We start from the raw sequence: 23,190 nt of genomic DNA on the forward strand, positions 1-23,190 counted from the left end.
GAGCCGTGCCGAGTGGTGGGAGCTGCTTTTCTTTGTGAAGAAGCTGGAGGCGCAGGGGCAGCGAGAGGTCATGTGCATCATCCAGCAGGAGCAGGGAGAGCAGGTATGGGGAGAGCTGCACTGGGGGCCTGCGGTGCTGCAGCTTTTCTGTCCACTCTGGCTCTGACCAGCACCAGAAGCGCGGGGTCTGTGGCGAGCCTGCGAGGGTTGATGTGACGCCATCTGTGCAGCTGCCAGAGGGGGATGAAGAAGCCCTGGTCCAGCTGTCGGTACCTGTGGAGCTGGCCCAGAAGGTGCTGCAGATCTTGGAGAAGCGTTGCCAGGGCAGGGCTCAGAGTGACCTGCGGGGCTCCCACGTCTACGCCAAGTACTCCCTCAGCAGGAGGGTGCTGGCTGCAGGAGCCCTGAAGCCACCGTGGCCGAGGGAGCGAAGGAAGAGCTGCCCACAGCCGCAGAGCCGCCCCGAGCCCCCGCTGTGGTGGTGAAGTCGGATTCTCAGCTGTTCAGCGAGCTCCTGGAGAAGGAAGGGCTGTTCCTGCCGGAGGTGACAGAGGAGCAGAGCAAAGGTAATGGCCTGCTGAGCGCTGGAGCACATGCAGGGTGCTGGAGGCAGCTCCATTGCCTTTGGGGAGGAAAGCTGCGGGCAGGGCATGGCAGGCCAGGCAGCTGCAGATTGCCTGGGGAGGGGAGGGCCGTGGGTCTGGTCCGTGGCTGCGTGGCACCCTGGGAGTTGCTGGGGGTGTTACTGCTGCCCTGACACCTGCATCCATCCCTTATTCCACCAGCACTGGGCAGCTCCGAGGGGGTGAGCGAGAGGGGCTCCCTGGCCAAGATTGCAGCCGCGGTGGATGTGATCCAGAGCAGCAGCTCAGAGCTGGGGCTGCGCTTAATGGGGCTCAAGCACATCGTGAACATCCTGGAGGAGGAGCCTGAACAGCAAGGCAGCAAAGCCCAGAGTGGCCTGGGGACAAGGAGTGTTGGGTGAGCTGTGGGGTGCTGTGCACCCCTCCTGCCTGGTGGGGAGGGCTGTGTCAGCAGGGTGGGGGGCAGTGCTGGTGGTGGGAGTGGGAAGGCCGCTGAGTCCCTGCTTGCTCAGCAAGAAGAAATCTGGGTCTTGTGTCCCTTGGTCCCAGGCAGGCTCATTCCTGGGGCTGACCCAGCTGTGGTAGAGCCCTGTGGGCAGGGAGAAGGTGATGGGCAGGTCCCGAGGTGTTGGCGTGCCAGCGGCGGTGCCGGGAGGCTCCTCCTGAGGTGTCCTTTCCCATTGCAGGGAGAAGCTGGTGAAGGTGGCAGTGGAGCTGCTGGCTACGGAGGCGGCAGAGAAGGCCGTGGTGGTGGTGACGCTGCGGCTGCTGGCCCTGCTCATGGCCAAGTACGACTGGCGCGTGACGTTCGCCATGGAGGGCGGTGCGCGGGCCGTGCTGTCCTGCATGCAGCAGCACGCCTCCTCCGCCCTGGTGCAGCAGGCTGGCCTGGCAGTGAGTGTGGCAGAGGGGATGCTGCGGGTGGTGGGCAGGCTGCAGGCTCACGCCGGTGTGCCGGAGGTGGCCGCTGCCCTCCTGACTGGCGCTGTCCTTGCAGGCCCTGAAGGTGCTGGTGGGAGCTGTGGCCGCCGAGCCAGGAGGTGCCGGTGGGAAGCTCTCGCCCCTGAAGCAGGCTGACGGGCAGCTGATTCGGGAGATCTTTGCCAGCATCGGCTCTGCCGCCAACAAGGGCTCGGCAAACCTGCTGAGTGCCGTCCCTGCCGCCCTGAGCACCATGCGGAGGGTCCCCGGGTAGGGCAGAGTGAGGAGGGCGGCAGGGGTGGGATGGGCAAGGCGGGCAGGCGGGTTGGTGGGTGCCAGGGGGAGGAAGGCGCCCGCATGGCTGTGTCCCTGCAGGGGCTCGTCGGGCGTGCAGAACGGCTTGCTGGTGGTGAACGTGCTCATGGACGGCCACCGGGGCCTGGCGGAGCAGCTGGCGAGCTGCGACCTCCCTGCGGTGCTGCAGAGCTGCTGGAGGGACGGGCAGAGCCCCGGCTGCCCTCACGCGACGCTGGCCCTCGGCGCCATCAACCGCCTCGTGGAGCACGGGCTGCCCCTGGGCCCGCAGAGCGCAGGTAGCAGCTGCCCGGCCCCGCTGTGCCACGGCCCCGCTGTGCCGCGGGCAGGGCAGAGCACCCGCTGCCGCCTCGTGAGCTGGGGCCTGGGCCGGGCCCACGTGTCCTTGTCGTGGCAGGCAGAGAGGCCCCACTGGACCTGGGGGACGTGCGGAGGCTTCTGAGCGGCCCGGGGGACGGCATCTTGTCCAAGGACGTGCTGGTGGCCCTGGAGCGGCAGCTCTGCGGCCAGGGCCCCGTCCCCTCTGGCGAGGCGGCCCGGCTGCTGCAGGAGCAGAGATGCTTCCGGCCGCTGCTGCGCAGCTTCGAGCTGCTGGGGGCAGAGAAGGCCGTGAGCTTGAGCATCCTCAGGTGGGTGTAGGGGCCTCCACAGCGGGGCTGTGAGTGCTGGTGGTGATGCTGGGGGCACACGGTGCGTGTTTGGGGGTCCTGGTGGGGCTGTTCTTCACCAGGGGTGGGCACATCCCAGCACATACGTGGGTGCTGACTGGGGTGTCCCGGGGTGCAGGGCCGTATGGGGATGGAGCAGCGTGTTCCTGGGTGCTCATGAGGTGTCTGAGGCACCAGGGGAGTCAAGGCTCCCAGTCCCTGTGTGTGGGCTGTTGGCGTTCCAGAGGGGCAGGGAAGCGGGGCTGCCTCTGACACCACCCACAGCCTGTGTGCCATGGCCTGAGTGAGCCCCCTGTGTCACCCAGGATCCTGAACAAGTTGCTGGACGGTTACCAGGAGGATGTGCTGCCCTGGCACGAGTGTGTGGAGCCCTGTGTGTCCTCCCTGAGTGCGCACAGCAGCGACCGGGAGGTGAGGGGCCCACAGGGATGTGCTCGGCGCTCTGTGCTGGCTGAGCCACCGGCAGAGGGGTGGGGAGCGGCAGCTGTGGTGGAGTCCTGGCTGCTGGCATTGCCCTGGCCGTGCCTCGCCAGGCTCCAGTGGTGCTGCTGCGGTGTCAGGGTGGAGGGATGGAGTGCGGCAGCACCGCCGCCACCTGCTGCTGTTGCTGCTGCTGCTGGGCCTGGCCGGTCCTGGCTGCTCACGGCTGCTGCTCCGTAGGTGCTGCAGGAGGTCGTTGGCTTCCTGCACCGCCTGGGCACTGCCAGCAAGGACTGCGCGGTGGTGATGTGCTGTGTGGGCACACACGAGGCTCTGGCCAAAGCCCTGAACAAGCACAGCACGGCCCCGCCGCTGGCGCCAGCCCTGCTCGCCCTGGTGACCGACTGCGAGAAGCCCGCCGGCATCTCCAAGAAGCTGATGACCAGCATCTTGGCTGGCTGCATCCAGGTGGGTCTCGGGGGGCCGTGGTGCTGGGACTCTGGGTCTCGGGGCCATCCAGCGGCCCTGGCACCGAGGGGCAGCCTCCTGCTCTCTGCCTGCCGCAGCCCTGTGGCGGGTGAGGGGAGGAAGACCCAGGGCCCCCGGTCAGAGCCTCGCCCCATCCCATAGCTGGTGCTGGGGCAGATTGAGGAGCACCGCCGGAGCCACCAGCCCATCAGCATCCCCTTGTTTGATGTCTTTCTGCACAACCTGTGCCGAGGTGAGTGTGGTGAGCGGGTGCTGTACCCCTGCCTGGCACCTGCCGGCCTGGCTGCTGGAGGCTCCGTGTGCTTCTCATACAGGCTCCAGCGTGGAAGTAAAGGAGGAGAAGTGCTGGGAGAAGGTGGAGGTCTCTTCCAACCCCCACAGAGCCAGCAAGCTCACAGACAGGAACCCCATGACCTACTGGGAGTCAAACGGCAGCACCGGCTCCCACTTCATCACTGTCCACATGCAGTGTGGTGTGGTGGTCAGGTGGGGCTGGGCTGGGAGAGCTGAGAGGGTCCTTGGGTACCAGAGGGCAGGCGGCTGTGCTGGGAGGAGAGGGCTCTGGGCCCCTGTGTGAGCCCTGCCCCAGTGGTCCCTGTCCTGGGGGTTGCTGGATGTGGGCAGTGGGGTGTGGGGCTGACAGGGGCCAGGGCAGGGGAGGTGGGGGCTGCTGGGCAGCACCACGTCTGCTGTGCTGCAGGGAGATGAGCATGCTGGTGGCCAGCGAGGACTCCAGCTACATGCCGGCCCGTGTCGTGGTGCTGGGGGGAGACAGCCCTGCCGCCATCAGAACTGAGCTCAACGCAGTGAGTCCCTTGAGGGCTGCTGAGGCCATGGGGCTGCATGGGAGCTGTGGGCTGGCTTGCTGTAGTCAGTGGGTGCTGGAGGCTTGGGCATGGGCAATGCTGCAGCCTGGGCTACAGCAGCCTGGTGTGCTGGGGCGTGCGGGGTGCCTTCGGGCTGCGTAGGGGCTCCCAGCAAGGGACAGAGGCCATGGCTCTAACACGATGGTCAGAGGAACATGCAGGGTGGCTGGTGCCTGCCACTTGGCTTGCTGAGGGCTCTCTGTCTGCCTGTAGGTGACCATCCTGCCATCAGACAGCAGAGTGATCCTGCTGGAGAACATGAGCCGCTTCTGGCCCATCATCCAGATCCGGGTGAAGCGGTGCCAGCAGGTAGGGGCCTGGGAGGCTGGGGCAGGGAGCTGGCAGTGTGTGGCACTGGGGCCATGCCCAAGGAGCTGAGGGTTGCTCTGTCCCACAGGGCGGCATCGACACCCGTGTGCGTGGCATCGAGGTGCTGGGTCCCAAGCCCACTTTCTGGCCCGTTTTCAAGGAGAAGCTGTGCCAGCGGGCGTTCCTGTCCTGCACTGCTCGGGCTCATGCCTGGTGCCAGGAGATCTGCTGGGACCGGGGGCGACTGCTGCAGCTCTTTGGCAGGTGAGTTGTGTCCTCGCTGTGCCACCGCATCCCTGGTCTCTGAGGGGCCCTGGCTGTAGGGCGAGTGGGGCTTCCGCGCCGATGTGCCTGGCAAGGGGCTGCGCTGCTGTCCCGGGAGTCCCCGAGGCATCAGCAGCACCGTGTGCTGCCCGGTGGCTGTTGCAGGCTGAACCGGGCGCTGCGGCACGAGCAGGGCTTCGCCGAGCGCTTCCTCCCTGACGAGGAGGCGGCGCGGGCCTTGGGCAGGACGTGCTGGGAGGCCCTGGTGACCCCGTTGGTGCAGAGCATCACCAGCCCAGGTACCCTGTGCTCTCGCGGGCCCGTGCCCCGGGCTGAGGCAGCCGCTCTGAGCCTGGTTTCCTCGCAGACCCCGACGGCGTCAGCCCCCTGGCCTGGCTGCTGAGCGAGTACCTGGAGAGCGGGGAGCCGCTGCGCCACGCCGCGAGCCCCGGTGCTGCCTTTGGTTCCCGTGTGCGGCGCCTGACCCAGCTCCTGGTGCACGTGGACCCCGGCGGCCGGGAGCCGGAGGAGGCGGGAGGTGAGCGTGGGGCTGGGACAGTGCTGGCCTGGAGCACTGGGCTGTGGCTCTGGGGATGTGCTGGGGGGCTTGGGGAGGGCCCAGTGGCACTGGAGTGTCCAGAGCCGGGAAGGGCTTGTGGCTGTGCCCCTGCAGTGGCTGTGGCCACTTGGAATCTGCTCTGCACTGATCCCACAGGGAGAGGGGAGGCTGCTGGCAGTCAGTGTGTGGAGCCTGCCTGTGGAGCCGCGCTGAGGCTGGTGGTGTCCCTTGGCAGGTGAGAAGCAGGGGAAGAACAAGGAGGAGCCGGCCAGGCCTGCGAAGGAGATGGTGAAGAAGTCAAGCAGCCTGTGGGGCATTTCGCAGTGCTGGCGTGGTGTGGTGCAGCAGCAGGTAGCGCTTGGAGGGCTGGCTGTGGGGCCAGAGAGGGCAGGTGGGACCTCACACCGGACACGTGTAGTGCCATGCAGGGCTTGACAGTGGCCTGGGCACTGTGTGGGGAGGGTGCAGGGCAGTACCTGGCCTCTGCAAGGCCTGGAGGGGTGTGGGACAGCCCTTCTGTGTTTGCTACCTTGGCAGGGCTCAGGCCACAGGCTGAGAGACAGGTACAGTGCTGGGCTACTTATTCCAATGCTGGGCAGTGTCCTGCTGCTGCCCAGCCTTCAGGCTGCGCTCCTGTCTCTCCACAAGCTCTTGGTAGCTGACTACTGGTCTGGATCTGGGCAGTTGGTGTCAAAAGACATTGCTGCATGCAAAAGCCACATCCCGCTGTGGGGCTCACCCCTCTCCTTTCGTGTCCCACAGGTGCAGCGGTTCCTGGAGGCAGCTGGGCAGGCACCAGACCTCGTGGAGCGATACTGCGGGCTGTACCAGCGCCTGCGCAGTGCCACGGAGGAGCTCTTTGGGCAGCAGGCTGCCTTTGCGCTGGCCCTGGGCCAGGGCTTCGCGGGGGCTCTGCTGCAGCTCTCCTTCCTTAGTGCCCTGCACGTGAGTCAAGGAGCACGGCACCAGTGCCGGGGCTTTCCCAGCTGCTCCCCCCAGGGCCGCTCCCCCAGCCCAGCCCTGCAGCCACCCCGCAGGGCTGAGCCCCCTCCGCAGCCAGCCCTGTCCCTCTGCAGGTGAGTGAGCAGTTTGCCCGCTACCTGGACAGGCAGATCCAGGAGCTGCGCAGGGCTGCGGGCAGCACGGGGCCGCTGCAGCAGATCCTGGAGCCCTTTGTTGTCTTCAGTGGCCTGGAGCTCGCCCACACCTTCGAGCACTTCTACCGGTGAGGGATGCCGTGTCTGCATGGGACCAGAGGGCCTGGGGTCCGCGCTGTGGCGTGACAGGGGAGGTGCAGGCGATGCTGAGCCCGGCTGTGTGCGGCTGTGGTGCTCCCGCTTTGCTTTTCCCAGCTCTGGTGTCTGGAGGGAAGGGTTGTGAGTGGCCGCAGGTGCTCCCTGTCTGTGGAGGCACATTCCCTGCTGGCAATGGAGAGAGGAGATGGGTGCTGCCGGGCCCACGTGCCCTGGGGTGAGGCAGGAGCCAGGGCTGTCTCCTGGCACGTGGCTGATGGCGATGGGGCTGGGGCCAGCCCCTGACCTGATGCTGGTGCCTGTGGCAGGCACTACCTGGCTGACCGGCTCCTGGTGCAAGGGCCGTCGTGGCTGGAAGGAGCCATCGTGGAGCAGATCGGGCTGTGCTTCCCCAGCCGCTTCCCCCAGGCCATGCTGAGCAACCTGGCCGAGGCGGAGGAGCTCCAGCGGCAGTTTCGCCTCTACCAGCTGCAGGAGCAGGACAAGCAGCTGCTGGAGCTGGACAAGGGCCTGGACGAGGTGAGTGCTGCTGGGGTGAGGAGCCGGGGGCTGCCCGCGTTCCTCACAAGGCTCCTGAGGCCCGTCCTGAGCCGTGCTCCTGTCCCCGTGCCAGGCACCGGGGACGGCCTCAGTGGCGGATGAGCCGGAGGTGACGGTGCTGGCCCTGTCCCCGCGCTGCTGGCCCGTTTCGCCGCTCTGCCACATGGACCAGCCCCAAAGGTTGTTCTCGGCGGCGCTGAGCTCTCCTCTGGACGAGTTCGCCAATTTCTGCAGGCACAGTGAGTGTTGGGCAGCCCCCAGGCCCTGCACAGCAGCTCAGCCAGGAGGAGCCTGGAGGCAGGGGTGTGCTGGGGGACCAGGCAGGGCTGGCTCTTGTGCTGATGCTGTCCCTTGCACTGATGCTGTCCCTTGCGCTGATGCTGTCCCTTGCAGGCCAGAGCCTGCTGGGCTGGGAGTGCACAAAGCCCTGGCAGTTGCAGTGGACGTGGCTGGGCCATGCTGAGCTGCAGTTTGGAGACTGCATCCTCCACGTGTCCACGCTGCAGATGTACATCCTGCTGTGCTTCAACAGCGCTGAGGTAGGAGCTGGGGTCGTGGGGTGATGAGGCAGCAGATGCTGGGCCATGGCAAGGCCATGTCCTCCCTTCTGGTGGGATCTCCAGCACTGTTAGGGGCACAGGCTGCCCTCTCTTCACCGGGCTGTGGCTGGTGAATCTTGGCCTCTGGCAGGAGGTGGCTGTGGAGGCCCTGCTGCAGGTCACAGGGCTCCCTGCTGACCTGGTGCACCACGCACTGGCACCGCTGACCCATGGCGAGGGCGTCCTGGTGTGGAGCTGCCCAGTGGGAGGTGAGTGTGGGGCTAGGACAGCCTTGGGAGGCACTGGTCTGAGCCCTGAGCGGGTGCTGGGGTGGAGGGGAAGGGAGGGGGCTGGAGTGAGCCTGTCTGGGGGGATCAGGGCTGTGTGTGGGGGTCGGGCATAAGGCCACATGTGGGGCTGGGGCCAGGGGTGGTGTGTGGTGCTGTTGCCTGGGGCCATGTGTGGGGGACAGGGATGGGGCCTAGAGCTGTGATGGCAGCAATGGGAGGGTCTGGTCCGACAGCCACGCACGTGTCCTGGGCTCCTCCAGGTCCCAGCTGGGGGCTTGGCTGACCCTGGGCCCGGTGTAGCTTCAGGCACGCTGCGGCTGAACCAGGCAGCCCTGGCCCATGCCTCTGAGCGCCACCTGAGGCTGCTGCCCCAGCAGAGGTACCTGAGGGCGGAGAGGGCTGAGGTCAGTGCCCTGGAAAGGAAAAGGAACATCCTGTGCTGCCTCATCACCCGCATCCTCAAGGTGGAGAAGCAGCTCCACATCGACAACCTCGTGTTTAGGGTATGGAGGGCTCCAGGGGCAGAGCCGGGCTGCCTGGGTGCTGCACCACACTGCAGCCTGGGGCTCTCTTGCTGCTGTAGGTGATTGATGCCTCTCAGAAGGGCGAGCTGGGGCCAGGGCTGCAGTTCCTGAGCTTCTGCTGCCACAGCGTGGATGTGCTGTCCTGTGTCCTGCACTTGCTGAACCAGGGATACCTGCGGCGCCAGGAGGAGAGGCCTCATGTCTTGGAATACATCTCTACTGAACCCACGACACCACCTACCTCCCAGGTCCAGCCTCAGGTCACCTTCCAGACTGTTGAGATCAAGACGGCTGCAAGACCAGCCTCTGCCAAAAAGAGACAGACTTTTTCCACTTTCAGGTAAAGGAGGATTCGACGGACACGGGCTGGATCCGGTCTGTCTCTTCCTGCGCACTTGTGGGGTTTCTTGTCAATAAACAAGCCAAGTTCCACCCGCTCTCAGTTCATTATTGTGTCAGGGAGCTCAGCTTGCCCGTGGCTGGAGCATGGCCAGGTCACTCACTGGCTGCTGTGCCCAACAGCCCTGTCCTCTGTGCTTGCTGCAGTGGTAGCTGTGCCCTGTGCACACACTCTGCCAGCTGTGTCCAGCTCTGTCCTGGGGCACTGATGGACACACACGTACCCTGCCGTAATGGTACCAGCATTAATTTATTAAAATTAATCCCGAAAAGGAACCGTACAATAAATTTAAAAAAAATAGAATCTTGTAAAAAAAAAAACAAAACAAACCAACCAAAACCGGTGTCCACGTGCCCGGTGCATGGGAGCACCGCAGGGCAGCGCTGGGGGGATCGGGGTACCGCAGCCGCAGCAGCACCGTGCCGGCCGCAGCAGTGGGGCTGCAGGGGACTAGAAAAGCTGCCGCGGCTCAGCCCTGTAGGGCAGGGCCAGGCCTGGCAGCGTGGGGCTGGCGAGGGGCAGTGTGGTGCTGGGGGGCACTGCTCAGCACCTCTTCTCCCCATGAGCAATCCTGCTGGCTCCAGCACCAGGAACCTGCCTGGGCCCAGCCCAGCTGGGACCCCGGTGCGCCGGGAGCAGACTTGGGCAGAGCGGGGCCCACAGCCCTTCCTGGGTTCCTTGTCCCAGGCTGCTGTTGGGGGTCACAGGAGGCGGATGGCATGGTGCCCTGGCTGGTGTTGGAAGGTGCATGGCCCCAGTCTCACTGGCCTCACCTTCGTGGGTCTTGGCTCACAGAGAGTGGTGCAGGTTTGGGATCTTCTGCTGCAGAGCAGGCAGGGGATGGGCCGCAGAAGAGAGGGAACAAGAGTGAGTCCATCTCCCTGTCTCCTCCTGCGACACTCCACAGCTCCATCCCAGGGCTGCCCTGCCTCTCACACACTCTTCGAGTAGCCAAAGATGCCCACGGGGAGGTACTTGACGTGTGTTGGCCACTGTGCTGCCAGCTGGAAAAACTTCACATCGTTCCACTCCACCCCATCTATGGAGACTGAGACAAGAGGGTGCGGTGAGGCGCAGCCCCACCACAGCCAGCCTGTGCCACTTGCTCTGCTCCCCTCCAGCCCCCTCACCTCGCAACATGGTGTTCTGGTGCTTGGCTGTGCAGATGAGGCGTGTGATCCCTTCGATGACTTGGCTTTTGGGCTCCAGGTCCTTCTCTTTTGGCTTCTTGCTCAGGAACATCACTGGGGGCCAAGGACAGACAGGACCAATGTCAGGATGTCTCCGCTTGGCCCTGGGTGGGAGCCCTCACCCCAGGGCTGGCCAGGTCCCAGCCCTGCCCTCCTGCGGGCTCCCCCCTGCCCTTTTAGCAAGAGACTGTGGCCCTGCAGCAGGAAAGCACCCCAGGGTGGGCTTGGTTACCTTTCTTGTTCTTCTCCTTGGTGACCACGGTCATGGCCATGGTGCTAGGGGACACCAGCTCCCCCGTGCCGGGGATGCGGCTGACCTGGAGTGAGCGGAAGTTGCTCTTGAGTGTGTTCTTGATACCCGTCTCCCGCTTCTCGCCCTCCTTCTTTCTGTCCAGCCCTTGTGTTGTCCAGTAGTCCACCTGCAGGCCCATCACCTCCACACCAGGGCTCAGAGACCTGGACAAGACAGGCAGCACCATGCAGCACACCGGTGGCTGTCCTTGCTCCTCTCCCTCCCCACAGCTCTGGGAACACCCTGGCCCCGTAACTCCAGGATGTGGCAGCCTTGCCACGAACATCCCAAACCTTCCCACCCCAGCATCTCAAGGCTGCGTGGGGCTTCCTTACCCAGCACCGGAGAGGCCACTGCTGACGGACGGGGAGGGTGGTGGGGTGCTCACAGTCTCTTTGCCGTAGGGGGCTGCTCCACTGGCAGTTGGTGTTGAGCTCAGCAGGGATGGGGTGCAGACTGTGGCGTCATCTGAGTCCACTGGGAGGGAAAAGTGTGGGTTGGGAGGGGGGGAACAGGCTGGGGGACACCAACAAAGGTGAAGCAGAAGGGACCCAGGGTCTGTGGGCTCGCAGGGACTCACCAGAGGCACTGAAAGACTGCTCCACCAGGCCCACCTTTACCACCTGCAAGGGCAGATGATCCCCAGCATCAGCAGGGCAGAGCACTACCCCTCTCCCCCCAGCCCAAACTGCCCACTGGCCCCACAACACACTCACCCCCACAAAGGGTACAAACTTCTGGCAGGAGTCCTCATCGGGGCTGCATAAGGAAGAGAGGCTGGTCAGGGTTTGGGTGTGCTGAGCACCGAGTGCATTGCGGCCCAGGGACCCCCACACTAGCTCACAGCCACCAGGACTGTCTCTTCTGCCTTCCCTCCCATGGAACCCCTGTTCCCAACATGGCAGCACAGGGCACACTACACAAGGAGGCAAGGAGTCGTCCCCTCCAGTGCTGGGGGAGGGCTTGCATGCGGGAGGGCAGCTCTGCCCCATTTTGGGGGTCACAGCTCCTCTGCACAGCAAGAGGGATGGACGCACATGGGGGAGAAGGGGGGGAACCAGGCAGCGGCACAGCAAGCACAAGCCAATACCTGATATAAAAATCAAAATAGAGACTTCTCTTCCTTGGGTGCCAGAAACCAAGAGAAGGGAGAGGTGAGAGTGCAGCCGGAACACGAGCATCAACCCCCGGGCAGCACAGTGCCAGCTCGCGGCCCCCAGCCCAGCCCAGCCCAGCCCTGGCAGCCAGTCCCCACCGCTGGGGCTGTCACAGGGCCGAGCGCACCGGGGGGGTGGCAGGGGGTAGCACCACAGGCCTGTCACTGTGAACCCCACTCCCTTCAGCACAGAGGAGAGCACAGGGCCTCGCTCGCTTGTTCCCTGTCTCCCATAGCCTATCCCCAGACTGGGACCATGAGGCAGGATGGATGTGCCGGGGCAACGCTCACCTCTTCTGCTTGTAGGTCAGCATAGCCTCTGAGATGGGGAGCTGGTGAGAGAGGCTGGCTCCAGCGATGAACTGGGCAACACGGCCCGCGATGTCCACAGTGTCTGTGGGAGCAAAGAGGTATGAGGGCCTCGCTGGCAGCTGGGCTCCCCTTCAGAGCACTGCTGAGCCCAGGTCCTCACCTGCGATGGGTGGCTCAGCCCTGCTGAACAGCTCCCGCCACGCCGTGTCAAGGAAGAGAGTGCTGTACTTGTTATCCACCGAGGCCAGGTACTTGGCCAGAGGGTGAGAGCCTGTGGGTGAGAAGGGCAAGGCTGGCTCCAGGCAGGAAAGCCCAGGGTGGTAGGAGAGGACAAACCGAGGCCCGGCTCACGGGGGCTCTCACCCAGTGGCACAAGCAGGAAGCGAAGGTAGTTGAGCCAGTCGGGCGTCTTGCTGGCCAGCTGCTCCACGAAGAAACGCAGGACAACGCTCAGGTAGCTCTGGTCGCCTGCCACCACCACCTTCACTGGGGGAGGCATGTGGGAGTTACAGTTACAGCTGCCAAAGGGAGAGGAACAGACAGTGAGGGACAAGCAGTGGCTCAGCAGAGGGGTCAGCCCCCCCCAGCACCAGAAACCCCTTCCTAACCATTTCCAGGTTGCTGAGCACTGCTATGGGCAAAACCAGCACTGGGCTGCCCCTCTCTCCCCAGGGCCTACACCTGCTCCTATGTTTTGTCCACAATCCCAACGGATGCTAATGAGCCGTGGGGAAGCCAGAGCCTTTTCCAGCCCTTCTCTGAAGTCATAGGAAACAATCAGGCTGAGCCTGAGCTGTACTCACTATCGCTGGATGCGGGAGACGGTGGTGTTGAAGGCTGCCTGGATGTCTGCCACGGAGCAGGTGGACACGACCAACTGCTTGTGTGCCTGGAGCTGCTCACTCACATACTGCAATGCAGAGAGCTTGGGTTAAGGCACCCGGGGGCTGGTTGGCCAGCACCAGCCCATGCTTGCCTGACCCCTGTGTCCCCTGGGATAGATCAGGGGTCCCGGTCCCCATGCAGGGAGGCTAAAAGCACCCAGCCACCCTTGGCTACATGCCTGAGCATCCCTGCTCCTCCTGGCTCTGCTCCAGAGCAGCTGCCCAAGCCCCTCTTTGAGCACAACAGCCACCACCCTGCGATGGCAAATGCAAAACTGTCCCAAGAACCAGGCTCTGCTCCCTGAGATAAAGGGCTTGGTCCAGGGACCCTCTGATTTAAATCCTTCCATTCCAAAGCAGGGTCCAGCTCTAGGCTCAGACCCCACCTCTGTTCATTCCCTTCTCTTGCTGTTTCCCACTGAGGCACTCCAAAATCCTTCTGTGGCACTTCAGGTGTCTGCATTCAGCTGAGACTCTGGTTACAGCTTCCCCCAGGCACCCAGCTCCCATCACACAACTCACCTGGCCCTGCCACTCAGCGACATTCACCAGCACAATGCTCTCGGGCAGCTGCTCATCAGAGACAAGGATCTGGTTCAGCTGATCATAAACAGACTTTCGGGGCACCTACAACAGCATCACCACAAAGCTTAACCCCGGCTGCTGCCTGGGCTGCTCTGCCTGCGGCTGAAGGACAAGCAGGGCTCTTGAGAAGCCTCCAGGTGAGGTGGCTCCCATGGGCTCACCTGGGTGCTGTGCCACGAGTCTGGAGAGCTCTCGCTGTCCAGGCTGCTGGTGCGGCCGCCCTGTCCCTTTGAGCTCTGCCGGTCCTTCACGGAGGTGCTGCGGGGACGCCACAGCTGCTTGCTCTCGGCCTTGCTGTGAGAGAGGAACAGGAGAGGAACACCACTGAGGAAACGTCACCTCCATCAACCCCCACTTGCTCCAGGGAGCCACTGTGTGCCGTGGCACAGGGCACGGATGTGCCTTACCTGGGGGACACGGCACTGGGGAGCTCGGCTTTGGTGCCGGGGCCCAGCTGGGCCAGCCTGTCCACACTGCTCTCCCTCGTGGCAGCCTCTGGGGGGGCCAGCCGGGAACACGGCTCCTCTGTGGCCAGCTCCTGAGGGTGACACACGGTCACATCACACAAACTGCTTTCCCTGCCCTGCTTCCTGCGCCCATGGATCAAGGATGGGGGCCCTGCTGGAGAGCCAAGGCTGCAGGGCTTGAGGGGGCTGGGCTGCATCTCTTGCAGACCCTTACCCTCCTTCCACTCTTGCTGCTCTCCAGCTCAATCTACCCGTGCCCCCGCAGCCCTGGTCCCAGGCTGGTGGGCACTCCTGCTACCCCAGAAAGCAAGGTAGGGCCTGAGGGAGCTCCAGCCCTGCTCCACATCCCATAGCTTGGACTCACCACTGCAGGGACTTCCACTCCTGGCTCCTCCTGTGGCCGCAGCGTTCCTGGTTTCCGCTTGTCTGGCTCGCCCTGAGGGACAAGGACTGGGGTCAGGGAAGGATGAATCACCCCAAGCAGGGCAGCAGCCAGTGACCCATGCCTGGCTCCCACAGGGGAGCCCCGTGTCCCCCTGGGACCGGCCCCAGAGGATGCCCCCCCATCACTACCTCTCTGCCTGCACTGGGGAAAAGAAGAGGAAAGAAGGGAAGAAGCAGCCCCAGGCCGGTGCTGCCTGGAGCTGTGGTCTCGGAGGGAGCTGCAGGCACTGTGGGGATGTGGGGCTGCCTGGGGAGGGAAGGGGGCAAGAGGTGATGGTGATGGTGGTGATGTAACTCACAGGGCTGCCCGCCTCTTGATCCTGCCCTTTCTGGCTGTGCAGACTGCCGATCTCAGTCTGGGAACCAGAATGAGAGACTCCCTCAAAGAAACGCCTGCAGAGAAACAGACAGACGGACGGACGGACGGACGGACAGACAGACAGATGGGAGAGAAAAAGGCAGGAATAAGAGAGGAACAAAGTCACCATGATCCCAGCACACCCCTGCTGGCCTGTCCCAAGCACAGAGCACTGTGGAGAGGTCCCGGTGGGCCACACACCCACGTGGCCGAGCAACGCACAGCCTAGGAATGGACCTGCCAGCCCCACACAGCCCTGTCTGCTGCAGTGATGCTGGGTGCAGGGACAGGGCAGGACCATCCCAGATCAACAAGCCTAGACCTGGGACCCCAGGGAGCTGAGGTCCCTGCTTCACAGCCAGCAGTGAAACCTCTGCAGTGCAGGGTGAGGAGCCACCACCTTGCCCCGTCTCCCTGGTATATGGCATCTGTCAACACCACAGCTCCATCTTGCTGCTGAACCTCTCTGTCCCCTCTAGAGGCTCCACCACGGCCTCCACAGATGTCTGTTGCTTTTCTTTCTGCTCTCCCTTTTCCAGGCTCCTAGCCTCTTCCTGCTGCTGCTGCAGTTGAGCAGCAGCTTCCACCTTCCCTTTCTGCTTTCCCCCTTCCAGAGGCTCTGAAGGCCACAGAGCTATCCCTGCACACAGAACCACCCCTCAGTAGCACAGCAATGTCCTGTTTTGCTCCCAGCACTTAAATTTGCCTTTTAGGTCTCTGAGCTGATGTTTTGCTGGAGTTACATAGCGCAGCTCCAAGGTCCTGCTCCCAAATCCCAACACAGAAACTCTCCTGGGGGACCAGGACTGTCTTTGCCACCATGGTGTTAGCTTCTACCTTTGTTTCCGTTTTTCCACCCATTATTTCTTTGCCAAGGACTGCCTCCACATCCTATGGGCTGCCCAAAGACCCGTCTTCAGGAAGCAATCAGGCTCCATCACTGGATCTCACCTGCCAGCTTTCCCAGAACCCTTGCAGCAGCTGCAGCCCACCTGCAATGTGTGACCTCCCTGCGGCAGATCTGAGCTATTCGCTCTAAGCTAAGGATGTATTTGCTCACTAGCTCCCGGGAAAAGTTCCTCTTGCAGATGGGGATACAAGACTGCAGGTTTCCAGGGATGGCCACAGAGGTGTAGGACATAGAGCAGTTCTCCTGTTAGGACTCTGCCAGAGTTTCCATTGTTTTCTATTGACCCCATCTGGATCTATCTGCAGCTTTCTGCAGGATACCTACAGACCTTTGAACATCCTGGCTGCTCCTTTTACTTCCCTTTTCACACGTTTCCTGCCCTGTGTACAGCATGCTGTGCTGCCAGGCACAAGAGTTCCTTTGCTTTCACTGCTCCTACAAGGACATTTCACCTCGGTAAATGATGGTCCCCACCCCAGAGCACCACTTCAGCAGCAGTGTTTGGGCACTGGCTAGGAGAAGTAAGACTCAATTTTCCTCTCACTGGCTCCATGAGCAGCTGTTTCATGACACGTTCATTTACCAAAGCTCCAGGTTTACAGTCAGAATCGTGCCCGGTGGGACACTTCCTCCAGGTCACACAGGGATAAATGATGTCTCCTGTTTGTCACTAACAGATTTCAGCTCTCTCCACCCCTCCCAGTTGCTGCTCCAGGATCTCAGGCACTGTCAACCCCCTGTACAGTCTACACTTGCCTTTTCTCAGCCAGCAATTTCAATCCAGACAGACAATACCCCTTTTTGCTAGACATTGGAGTTGTATACACTTGGTCTGGCTTTCAACACCCCATTTAAATGGAGCTGTCTCCCTGTTCCTCATGGAAGCTGTGTCTTTTTCTGGCCTATTTCACTTGCAGCTCAGAAGCTTTCATGGTTCTCAGCTCTCCCTGTCCTGCAGTTTAAAGGCTGTCCTATATGAATGATTGAGTCTGAGTCTCTGCAGGTTGAGATCTAGGTAAATCCCAGTCCTTCTGAACAGCTCCCTTCTGTTTTCAATGAATGAGCCCCTTATCCCCCACCCATTCTCCCAGTCACCTATGGAGACAATTGCTCCTTCCCCTCTGATCTTCAATCAAAGACTCTGACTGACCTAACAGCCTAAGTTCCAGCTCCAGTTTCACACCAGTGCAGAGGCAGCCTCCCTGGCTGACCAAATGGATGGCTATCTGCTCCCAACACCAGTGGGCCAACCCAAGGCATTGGCTACTGCTCACCCTTAAGGACTACCTTGCTCCACAGACATTCAGTGTCTAGCAAGGCTGTCTATGAGAGTAAATAAACCCAGCATGAGGATCACATCTTGAATTTACAGGCTGGGCTGGGAGGTCATCATCAGCTGAGGTGGCTGTGCAGGGCCTTGGAACCATGCAGTCTACACTGGCCACCTTGGCAGTCAGCTCCTGCATCTCCTTTGCAAGTTTACAGAGCCAGTGATCTGAATTCAAGCGGATACACACTCAGCACTCTCAGAAACTGGGGCACTCCAGAGCAAACCAAGCTGGAAAGATGCTTAATGAACAGACTGAGAAACAGCCCAGAGCCCAAGAGGCTGTCCCACCAGAGACAGCAGCAAACACCTGAGGAAGGCTGTAAGGGCAGGTACAAGCACAAACCAGCACTGACTCTGGGATGCCCTCCCAGTGACCAGATGCTTGCAAGCAGGCACTTGCAGAACCAGGACAGGGTCTTATGTTTAAATCCTCTCAATAGACTTTTCTTACGGTTTACATGCACAAACCATTATCTGACCACAAAAAGGCCTTCCTTTTCCTCCCACAGCACCTTTGTTTCCTTTGATGAGAGACCCTGTGGAACTCCTTTTGGAGCTCCAGCAGACCACCTTGCCCACATGCCTGCTGCCTCCTTCACAACCACTTGTGGGTTTGTGGAAAACACGACTTCTGTCACATTCCTGTTTCCTCCCCACTGAAGCCAGCAGATTTAATACCAAACAATTTGCCTGTGGCTAGACCAAGTCTGGTACCCCTACCTACGTACCTTCAGCAGGGATTCCAACTAATCCAGATGATATTTAAATAGAGAACTATAGAAACATCAAGGACAAGTAAGCTTGACTTGGCTAGAAGAGACTCAGTGCACTGTGAGGCAGCTGAATAGGAAGACAGTTAAAGGCAACTTTCTCACAAGAGGACAGCGGGGAAACAGAACAGCTGTGAGCAAAGAGGCCAGGTGAACACAGAGCACATGGGAGAGAAGCCTGCTTTCACTGCACGGTCCACTGGAGGCCTCTGTGCCAAGCCAGCTGCTTCTGGCAGAGCAAGTTAAGCCACTGGGTGCCTGGGGAATGGGGTGAGGAACGCTGCTGACTGCTGATGGTCGCCACAAAGGGTGGGAATGCAGCATGCAGACTTCACAGGGACACAAGGATTGGCCCAACCAATCACAAAGTGCTCAAAAGACAGCCATGGAGGGCCCTGAGAAAGCCAAGACTGTCAGATAAAAGATATGAGAGCTGGGAAGACTGGGAGCCCAGATCAAGCAGGTACTCTTCCAGCAGGTCAGTGTCAGATGCTGGGCTGCTAGGAAATTAGATGAGATTAAATGTGCAGGCAGTCAGTTTTAATGGACAGTTTTGAGTTTGTTAAACAGGATATGCAAGTGAGGAGCTCAGTGGTGCCAACAGAAGATGGTGATGGGAGTAGAGGCAAGGCAATGCTGACATTAGCCCAAGCAACAGAGAAGTGCAGGGCATTCCTCCAGGTCCTGTAGACCTGTCAGCCTGTGACTGCCTGCAACTCTTACCTCAGGGTGGGCTTGGGTGTGCTGTGTACACTCTCATTGTCCTCAATCTCTGGGCCGCTGTCACTGTTGTTGCACTCCTCCAGGCTGTCGTAGAGCAAGCCCAAGTCCTCTTCCACCTCTTGGGTCTGGTCTACAGGGTCAGAGTCCAGGACCTGTGGGACCAAGCCCAGAGAGCAGTGAGAGATACGGAGTCACCTGCATCCCAGGCCAGACCACTCACAAGCTCCCTCCCAGCCATGAGGCACACACCACAGCACCTTTCCCACCTCAGGGAGTCAAACCCAGGCTGTGGAACAATCAGGTGACAGCACCTTTCCTCCCCTGGCCCCTCTCCCCAACAGGAAGGTGAGTTTGATTTGAGCATGAGGCTCAGAGCTGCCGTCTTGAGGCAAGATGGTTTGGAAAACACAAGGCCCAGCCAGGGCCATGTCTCACACCACCTCTGTTAACAGCCCTGGGCACCATGCACCTCATGCCTTGTACTCCCACTGAGTGGGAACCAGCCCTCTGACATCTACACATGTGCAGCAGTCTTTCTGCTTCTTACCTCCTCAGTCACTTTGAATCTCTTCAGCAAAGCCACAAATTTCTGCTTGAAGTTTGGTTGCTAAAACAAAAACAAACCCCTGTCAAACCACTTCCAAGGTGACTAACATGGAGGCCACTGCTGCTCTCTTTAACGTGCCTTCAGCTCCTTTCTGGGCCCATGGGCCCAAGGTCAGCTATGATTTCCCTTGCTCTTTAAATCTGCTGTAGGATTTGGACTAAATCTGGACTCTGCAAGAAGCTGTTGTATCCGGGCATGATGGAGGGCACAAGGACTCAGACTCTATCTGCTCCAGGCTGGAATAGCACTTTCTTGCCATTTAAATCCCCTTTCTCCCCGAACCATCTAGTTGAGGAATGCTGCCTTCAAGCAAGAAAAGATGGGGAACAAACTCAGGAAGAAGGTGCCCAGGCAACTGCAGGGCTGAAGGAGACAGGGATCAGGAAATGCTTGGAGAGCAGGGTTGCTCCCCCCTGCTGCTGACAGGCAGAGGACTTGCTGATGGTTCACCCTTTCTAGAGCCAACCTTCCTCTTCCTCAGGGAGGAAAGAGAGAAGACCATGCCACAGCAGCAAGTCAAGACTGTGCTGCACCCAGACTATCCTTGATATGAAGCCAGACTAAACCCAGTACAGATCATGAGGTGGGACAGCTCTGAGCAGCAAGCTAACTCATTAATGGGAAGAGGTTTGCTAATTCTTCTCAGAGCCAAGGACTCTCGTCCCTGCTCTGCATCAGTGCTAGCACCCCCTCCCCCCCAGAGCCCTCTCACTCCCTGCAAGGAGGGGAGGAAGAGAATCCCTTCCACTTCTTTGATCACTCAGTAAATGCTGATGTTACTCTGGTCATTGATGTGGTTCGGATCATTTTCCTCCTAGCCTTCTTGGTTTTCCTCAAGTCATCCTCTTCATCAAACAGATCCTGCAGGCAAAACATCACAGCACATGAGAGCAACGCAGAGTGCAGGGAGTGGCATCTCCCACATTTCCCATTTTGAAAAGCTTTTGTCCATTCTGCTCCCAGTCTTGTTTCTCAGTTCGGTCACCTCTCCCTATGCAGCTCCTTTTCCCTCCTTAACACTGCCCCCCAACAGACCTCCTTCTTTTGCCCCTCCAGGCCCCTCCAGAGGAACATGTTCCAGCAGTATGCAGAGGAGATACAGCAGCTTTCTGCAGCAGTTCTTGTTACAACCTAAAAATGCACTCACTAGCCTCACTGGGTTGTCCTGTTCTCTCGTCTCTAGGGTTTGCTCAGGGCTCCCAAAAAGCATCCTTCCAGGGATCAGTCTCAACAACACGCACAACTCCCAGGGACACAGCCCTGATGTGTGAACCCAGCATGATGGGACAAGGAATGCCCTGAGCAGGGTTTGTCCCTGCGCTTGACTGGCATGCTACCACAAGTCTTTTTTGGCCTTGAGTGTAGACACCACAACAAGAGGACAGCAAACAGCAGTAGCATAGCTTATCACAGGGCTGGGATAGGTCTGCCACCTCTGACCATTGTCAGACCCAGACTGTACTTCCTAAAATCTCTGCTCTCTCTCAGAGAGAGCCTGTTATCTGGCCTGTTATCACAGGGATCCAGGAGAGAACCATGGTGCGAGATAGAGGGGACTCAGCAAGGGTTTTATGCTGCAGATTAGACAGCTCCAAGAACACATGGGTGAGACCTATGGATCTCCAAAGTCCCTTGCCCCACCATGGACTTGCCAGCAGCCCACAGTCCCACCTGCTGCCAGGTATTGTGGCTCTCTGCCCCCTGAAACCATGACAACTGTTTACAAAGGAGCTGAGAGGGCTCAGGGTGATCAAGACCCTCAGCCCCTGACTCTTGCTGCAGAAACAGGAGCAGGACATGAGCCACCTTGCCAGGTTCTCCCTTACCTGACCCTGCACAGCATCGTCGCTGGCTTCCTGCTCTGAGGAGAAGCTGTCATCCTCTTCTTCAGAGTAGTTATCGATGTCTGGGGAGCGATCTGAAAGCAGACAGTGCAGATGCCACAGCTAAGCATGACACCTGCCACAGCTCCCGTGAAGTGAAGGCAGGCAGTTCCCTTCAGGTCTGTGATGAGCACTAACACACCTGAAGCTTTGATTTTAGGACCTGAAGGAACGTTCCCATCCTCATGGTCAATGGGCTGACTGGACAAAGAGTAGATGCTGATTTCAGCCACTCGGATGTTCACGTCCTTCATGTTGCTGTGGAGGCCCAGCAGCTGCCCGCCATCCGTTGGGTGCTGCATCACCTAGACAGACGGACAAGACCCCTGCCAGGGTGACACAATAGCAGCTGGTAGCCCACCCCTGTCTTACAGCTACCCAACAAGCCAGAGCACTCCCAGCTCTGAGTGCCTGCCCCTGCCCCAGCTCCCTTCCTGGTGCTGGCACAGGGAAGCCACGTTCACTCCTCTCTGCTCCCAGCACCCCATACCTCAGCCATGTTAATGATGCCCACTGCAAGGGTCTTGTAGCCCAGGATTGTGCGGTTCTTGTACCTCTTCCTCCGCTGCAGCATGATCTGTAGCTTGTTGCCATCTCTCTTGAGGAAGTGTGGGTACTGAGGAGGCACAGGGAAGACGGCAGCATGAGGGCAGGGCTCAGTGTGACACCCAGCTAAAAACCTCCTTCCTAGTGCTGATGCACAGCAGGATCTGACCTGCTGAACTTTGAGGTACCCCTCAAAGGCCACCTCCACTCCACATCGTTCTCTAAATCCCCAGCACAACCACCCCTGAAGCAATGGAGCAGCTGGCCAGCAGCAGGAATCTGTGCTGTTGTGACCTGAGCACGGGCAACCACAGGAAGCCCCTCCTTAGAGGCTGCCCCCTTCACACTGAACCCCCAAAGCTGTGCTTGCTGAGGAATGCCAGGTGAGGGGAGCATGAGGGACCCAAGTGACCAGGCAACACAAGGTACCTGCAGTGAGAAGGTCAGCTCTAGCTCGGTCTCCATCAGGCCACCAGGCGGGAGGACGTATTCATTTGATCTCAGGACTCGCTTTGAACCCTACAACAAGATAGGCAGACACACACAGCTAAGCTGGAGCATCCTGGCCAGGCACTCCAGTGCACCACACACACAAGTCACTGGTGTTCACAGTCCACAAGGAAAGAGTCAGTGTCTTGACTCTGTTCTGTTCCACGCCACTTGCCCAGCTGTGTCTAAGAAAACTCCTAGCCTTTTCCTTGGACAACAATCCTTATTGCTCCATGTATATAAATGGTTCTTTGCCCCAAGAGGGCAGTAAGAGAGGCACTCGAACCACATGCCCACTGCAACTCTTTCCTTTACTTCTCTTGAGCAGGTCCAGAGAAAGGCAACAGAGCTGGTGCAGGGCCTGGAGCACAAGTGTGATGGGGAACGGCTGAGGGACAAAGGGGAGTTTAGTGTGGAGAAGGCTCAGGGAGGACCTTATTGCTCTCTGCAACTGTCTGAAAGGAGGATGGAGCCAGGAGGGGACTGGGCTCTGCTCCCAAGGAACAAGGGATGGGACAAGAGGAAACGGCCTCCAGCTGCACCAGGGGAGGTTTAGGCTGGATATTGGGAACAACTCCTTCCCCAAAGGGCAGTCAGGCATTGGAACAGGCTGCCCAGGGCAGTGCTGGAATCACCGTCCCTGGAAGTGTTCACACACCGTGTAGACAAGGCCCTCAGTGCCATGGGTTAGTGGTGGCCTTGGCAGTGCTGGGGAATGGTTGGACTGAGTGAGCTTGAAGGGCTTTTCCAACCTGGTTGATTCTGTGATTCTGTTCTGTCTTTACTATCTGCACAGCTTGGCTGCTGACAGAGACACTGAATGACTTGGGGATGAAAAATGCTGCCTGCATGCACCAGGCTCTGTTGGTTGCAGGGTGGCACAACTCACAGACTCCCCAGAAGGCCTGTGCTTACTAGCTGTGTCACTCCAGGGCTGTGGGACCAGCTCCAAGTATAAAATAGCTCATGGTGGTTCCTCACTCTTTCCTGCCTCCTTGGGAATGGGCCAGCAAGCTGAAACATTGATTTAGGGAGGCAACAGGCTAGGCCAGCACAGCTGCTGTTGAGAATCAGTTACCATGGCTGTTGTGAGCACTCCTTCATTTACACTGTGAGCTTGTGAGCAGATGGGTCAAAGCTAAACAAATAGGCACAGCAGCACAAAGGAATTGGGTCCTTCCCAGAACCTCACTGCATCTCCATCCCTTCCCAGCATTATCTTGGCAGATGCCATGGCCAGCAGGATCCTAAGTTACCCATGGCCAGAGTCCCTTCAGCAACTCAGACAAATCCCAGATTTGGC

General features: G+C 60.1%; 2 protein-coding genes across 3 annotated transcripts in view; one reads left to right on the plus strand and one right to left on the minus strand.

Moving 5' to 3' along the window:
• The first annotated feature begins 8 nt into the window (after positions 1–8).
• Positions 9–8,973, plus strand: LOC130595658 (cullin-9-like). Its single transcript, XM_057402593.1, is given in 26 exon segments — positions 9–103; positions 231–375; positions 378–566; positions 786–981; positions 1,271–1,478; positions 1,582–1,775; positions 1,881–2,098; positions 2,218–2,449; positions 2,794–2,899; positions 3,149–3,376; positions 3,539–3,629; positions 3,712–3,883; positions 4,098–4,203; positions 4,477–4,572; positions 4,661–4,836; positions 5,002–5,135; positions 5,204–5,374; positions 5,631–5,746; positions 6,158–6,340; positions 6,472–6,620; positions 6,957–7,167; positions 7,262–7,427; positions 7,582–7,727; positions 7,879–7,996; positions 8,318–8,520; positions 8,601–8,973. Coding segments are annotated over 26 exon segments (4,272 nt in total). The 5' UTR covers positions 9–70; the 3' UTR covers positions 8,886–8,973.
• Positions 8,974–9,282: 309 nt separating this feature from the next.
• The window catches only part of LOC130595669 (phosphofurin acidic cluster sorting protein 1-like), a 42,546-nt gene continuing 28,638 nt past the window's right edge, over positions 9,283–23,190 (minus strand). The window contains exons 3-25 of one of the 2 annotated variants that reach the window (XM_057402603.1): positions 21,828–21,917; positions 21,343–21,468; positions 20,995–21,157; positions 20,796–20,887; positions 19,750–19,830; positions 18,910–18,969; positions 18,363–18,514; positions 14,571–14,664; positions 14,192–14,263; positions 13,768–13,898; positions 13,522–13,654; positions 13,298–13,402; positions 12,695–12,801; positions 12,255–12,409; positions 12,052–12,162; positions 11,871–11,973; positions 11,514–11,546; positions 11,140–11,182; positions 11,004–11,046; positions 10,759–10,900; positions 10,364–10,587; positions 10,072–10,185; positions 9,283–9,989 (exon numbers count right to left, since the gene is read on the minus strand). In XM_057402603.1, the coding sequence (XP_057258586.1) occupies positions 9,874–9,989; positions 10,072–10,185; positions 10,364–10,587; positions 10,759–10,900; positions 11,004–11,046; positions 11,140–11,182; positions 11,514–11,546; positions 11,871–11,973; positions 12,052–12,162; positions 12,255–12,409; positions 12,695–12,801; positions 13,298–13,402; positions 13,522–13,654; positions 13,768–13,898; positions 14,192–14,263; positions 14,571–14,664; positions 18,363–18,514; positions 18,910–18,969; positions 19,750–19,830; positions 20,796–20,887; positions 20,995–21,157; positions 21,343–21,468; positions 21,828–21,917 (2,490 nt within the window). In that variant the 3' untranslated portion in view covers positions 9,283–9,873. The remainder of the gene's footprint in view (positions 9,990–10,071; positions 10,186–10,363; positions 10,588–10,758; positions 10,901–11,003; positions 11,047–11,139; positions 11,183–11,513; positions 11,547–11,870; positions 11,974–12,051; positions 12,163–12,254; positions 12,410–12,694; positions 12,802–13,297; positions 13,403–13,521; positions 13,655–13,767; positions 13,899–14,191; positions 14,264–14,570; positions 14,665–18,362; positions 18,515–18,909; positions 18,970–19,749; positions 19,831–20,795; positions 20,888–20,994; positions 21,158–21,342; positions 21,469–21,827; positions 21,918–23,190) is intronic. The other variant, XM_057402612.1, reaches the window with a different exon arrangement.

This window comes from Pezoporus wallicus, unplaced genomic scaffold, assembly GCF_028554395.1.
Source record: "Pezoporus wallicus isolate ANWC-B61680 ecotype Strahan unplaced genomic scaffold, APGP_CSIRO_Pwel_v1 contig_7553, whole genome shotgun sequence".
Lineage (NCBI taxonomy): Eukaryota > Metazoa > Chordata > Aves > Psittaciformes > Psittacidae > Pezoporus > Pezoporus wallicus.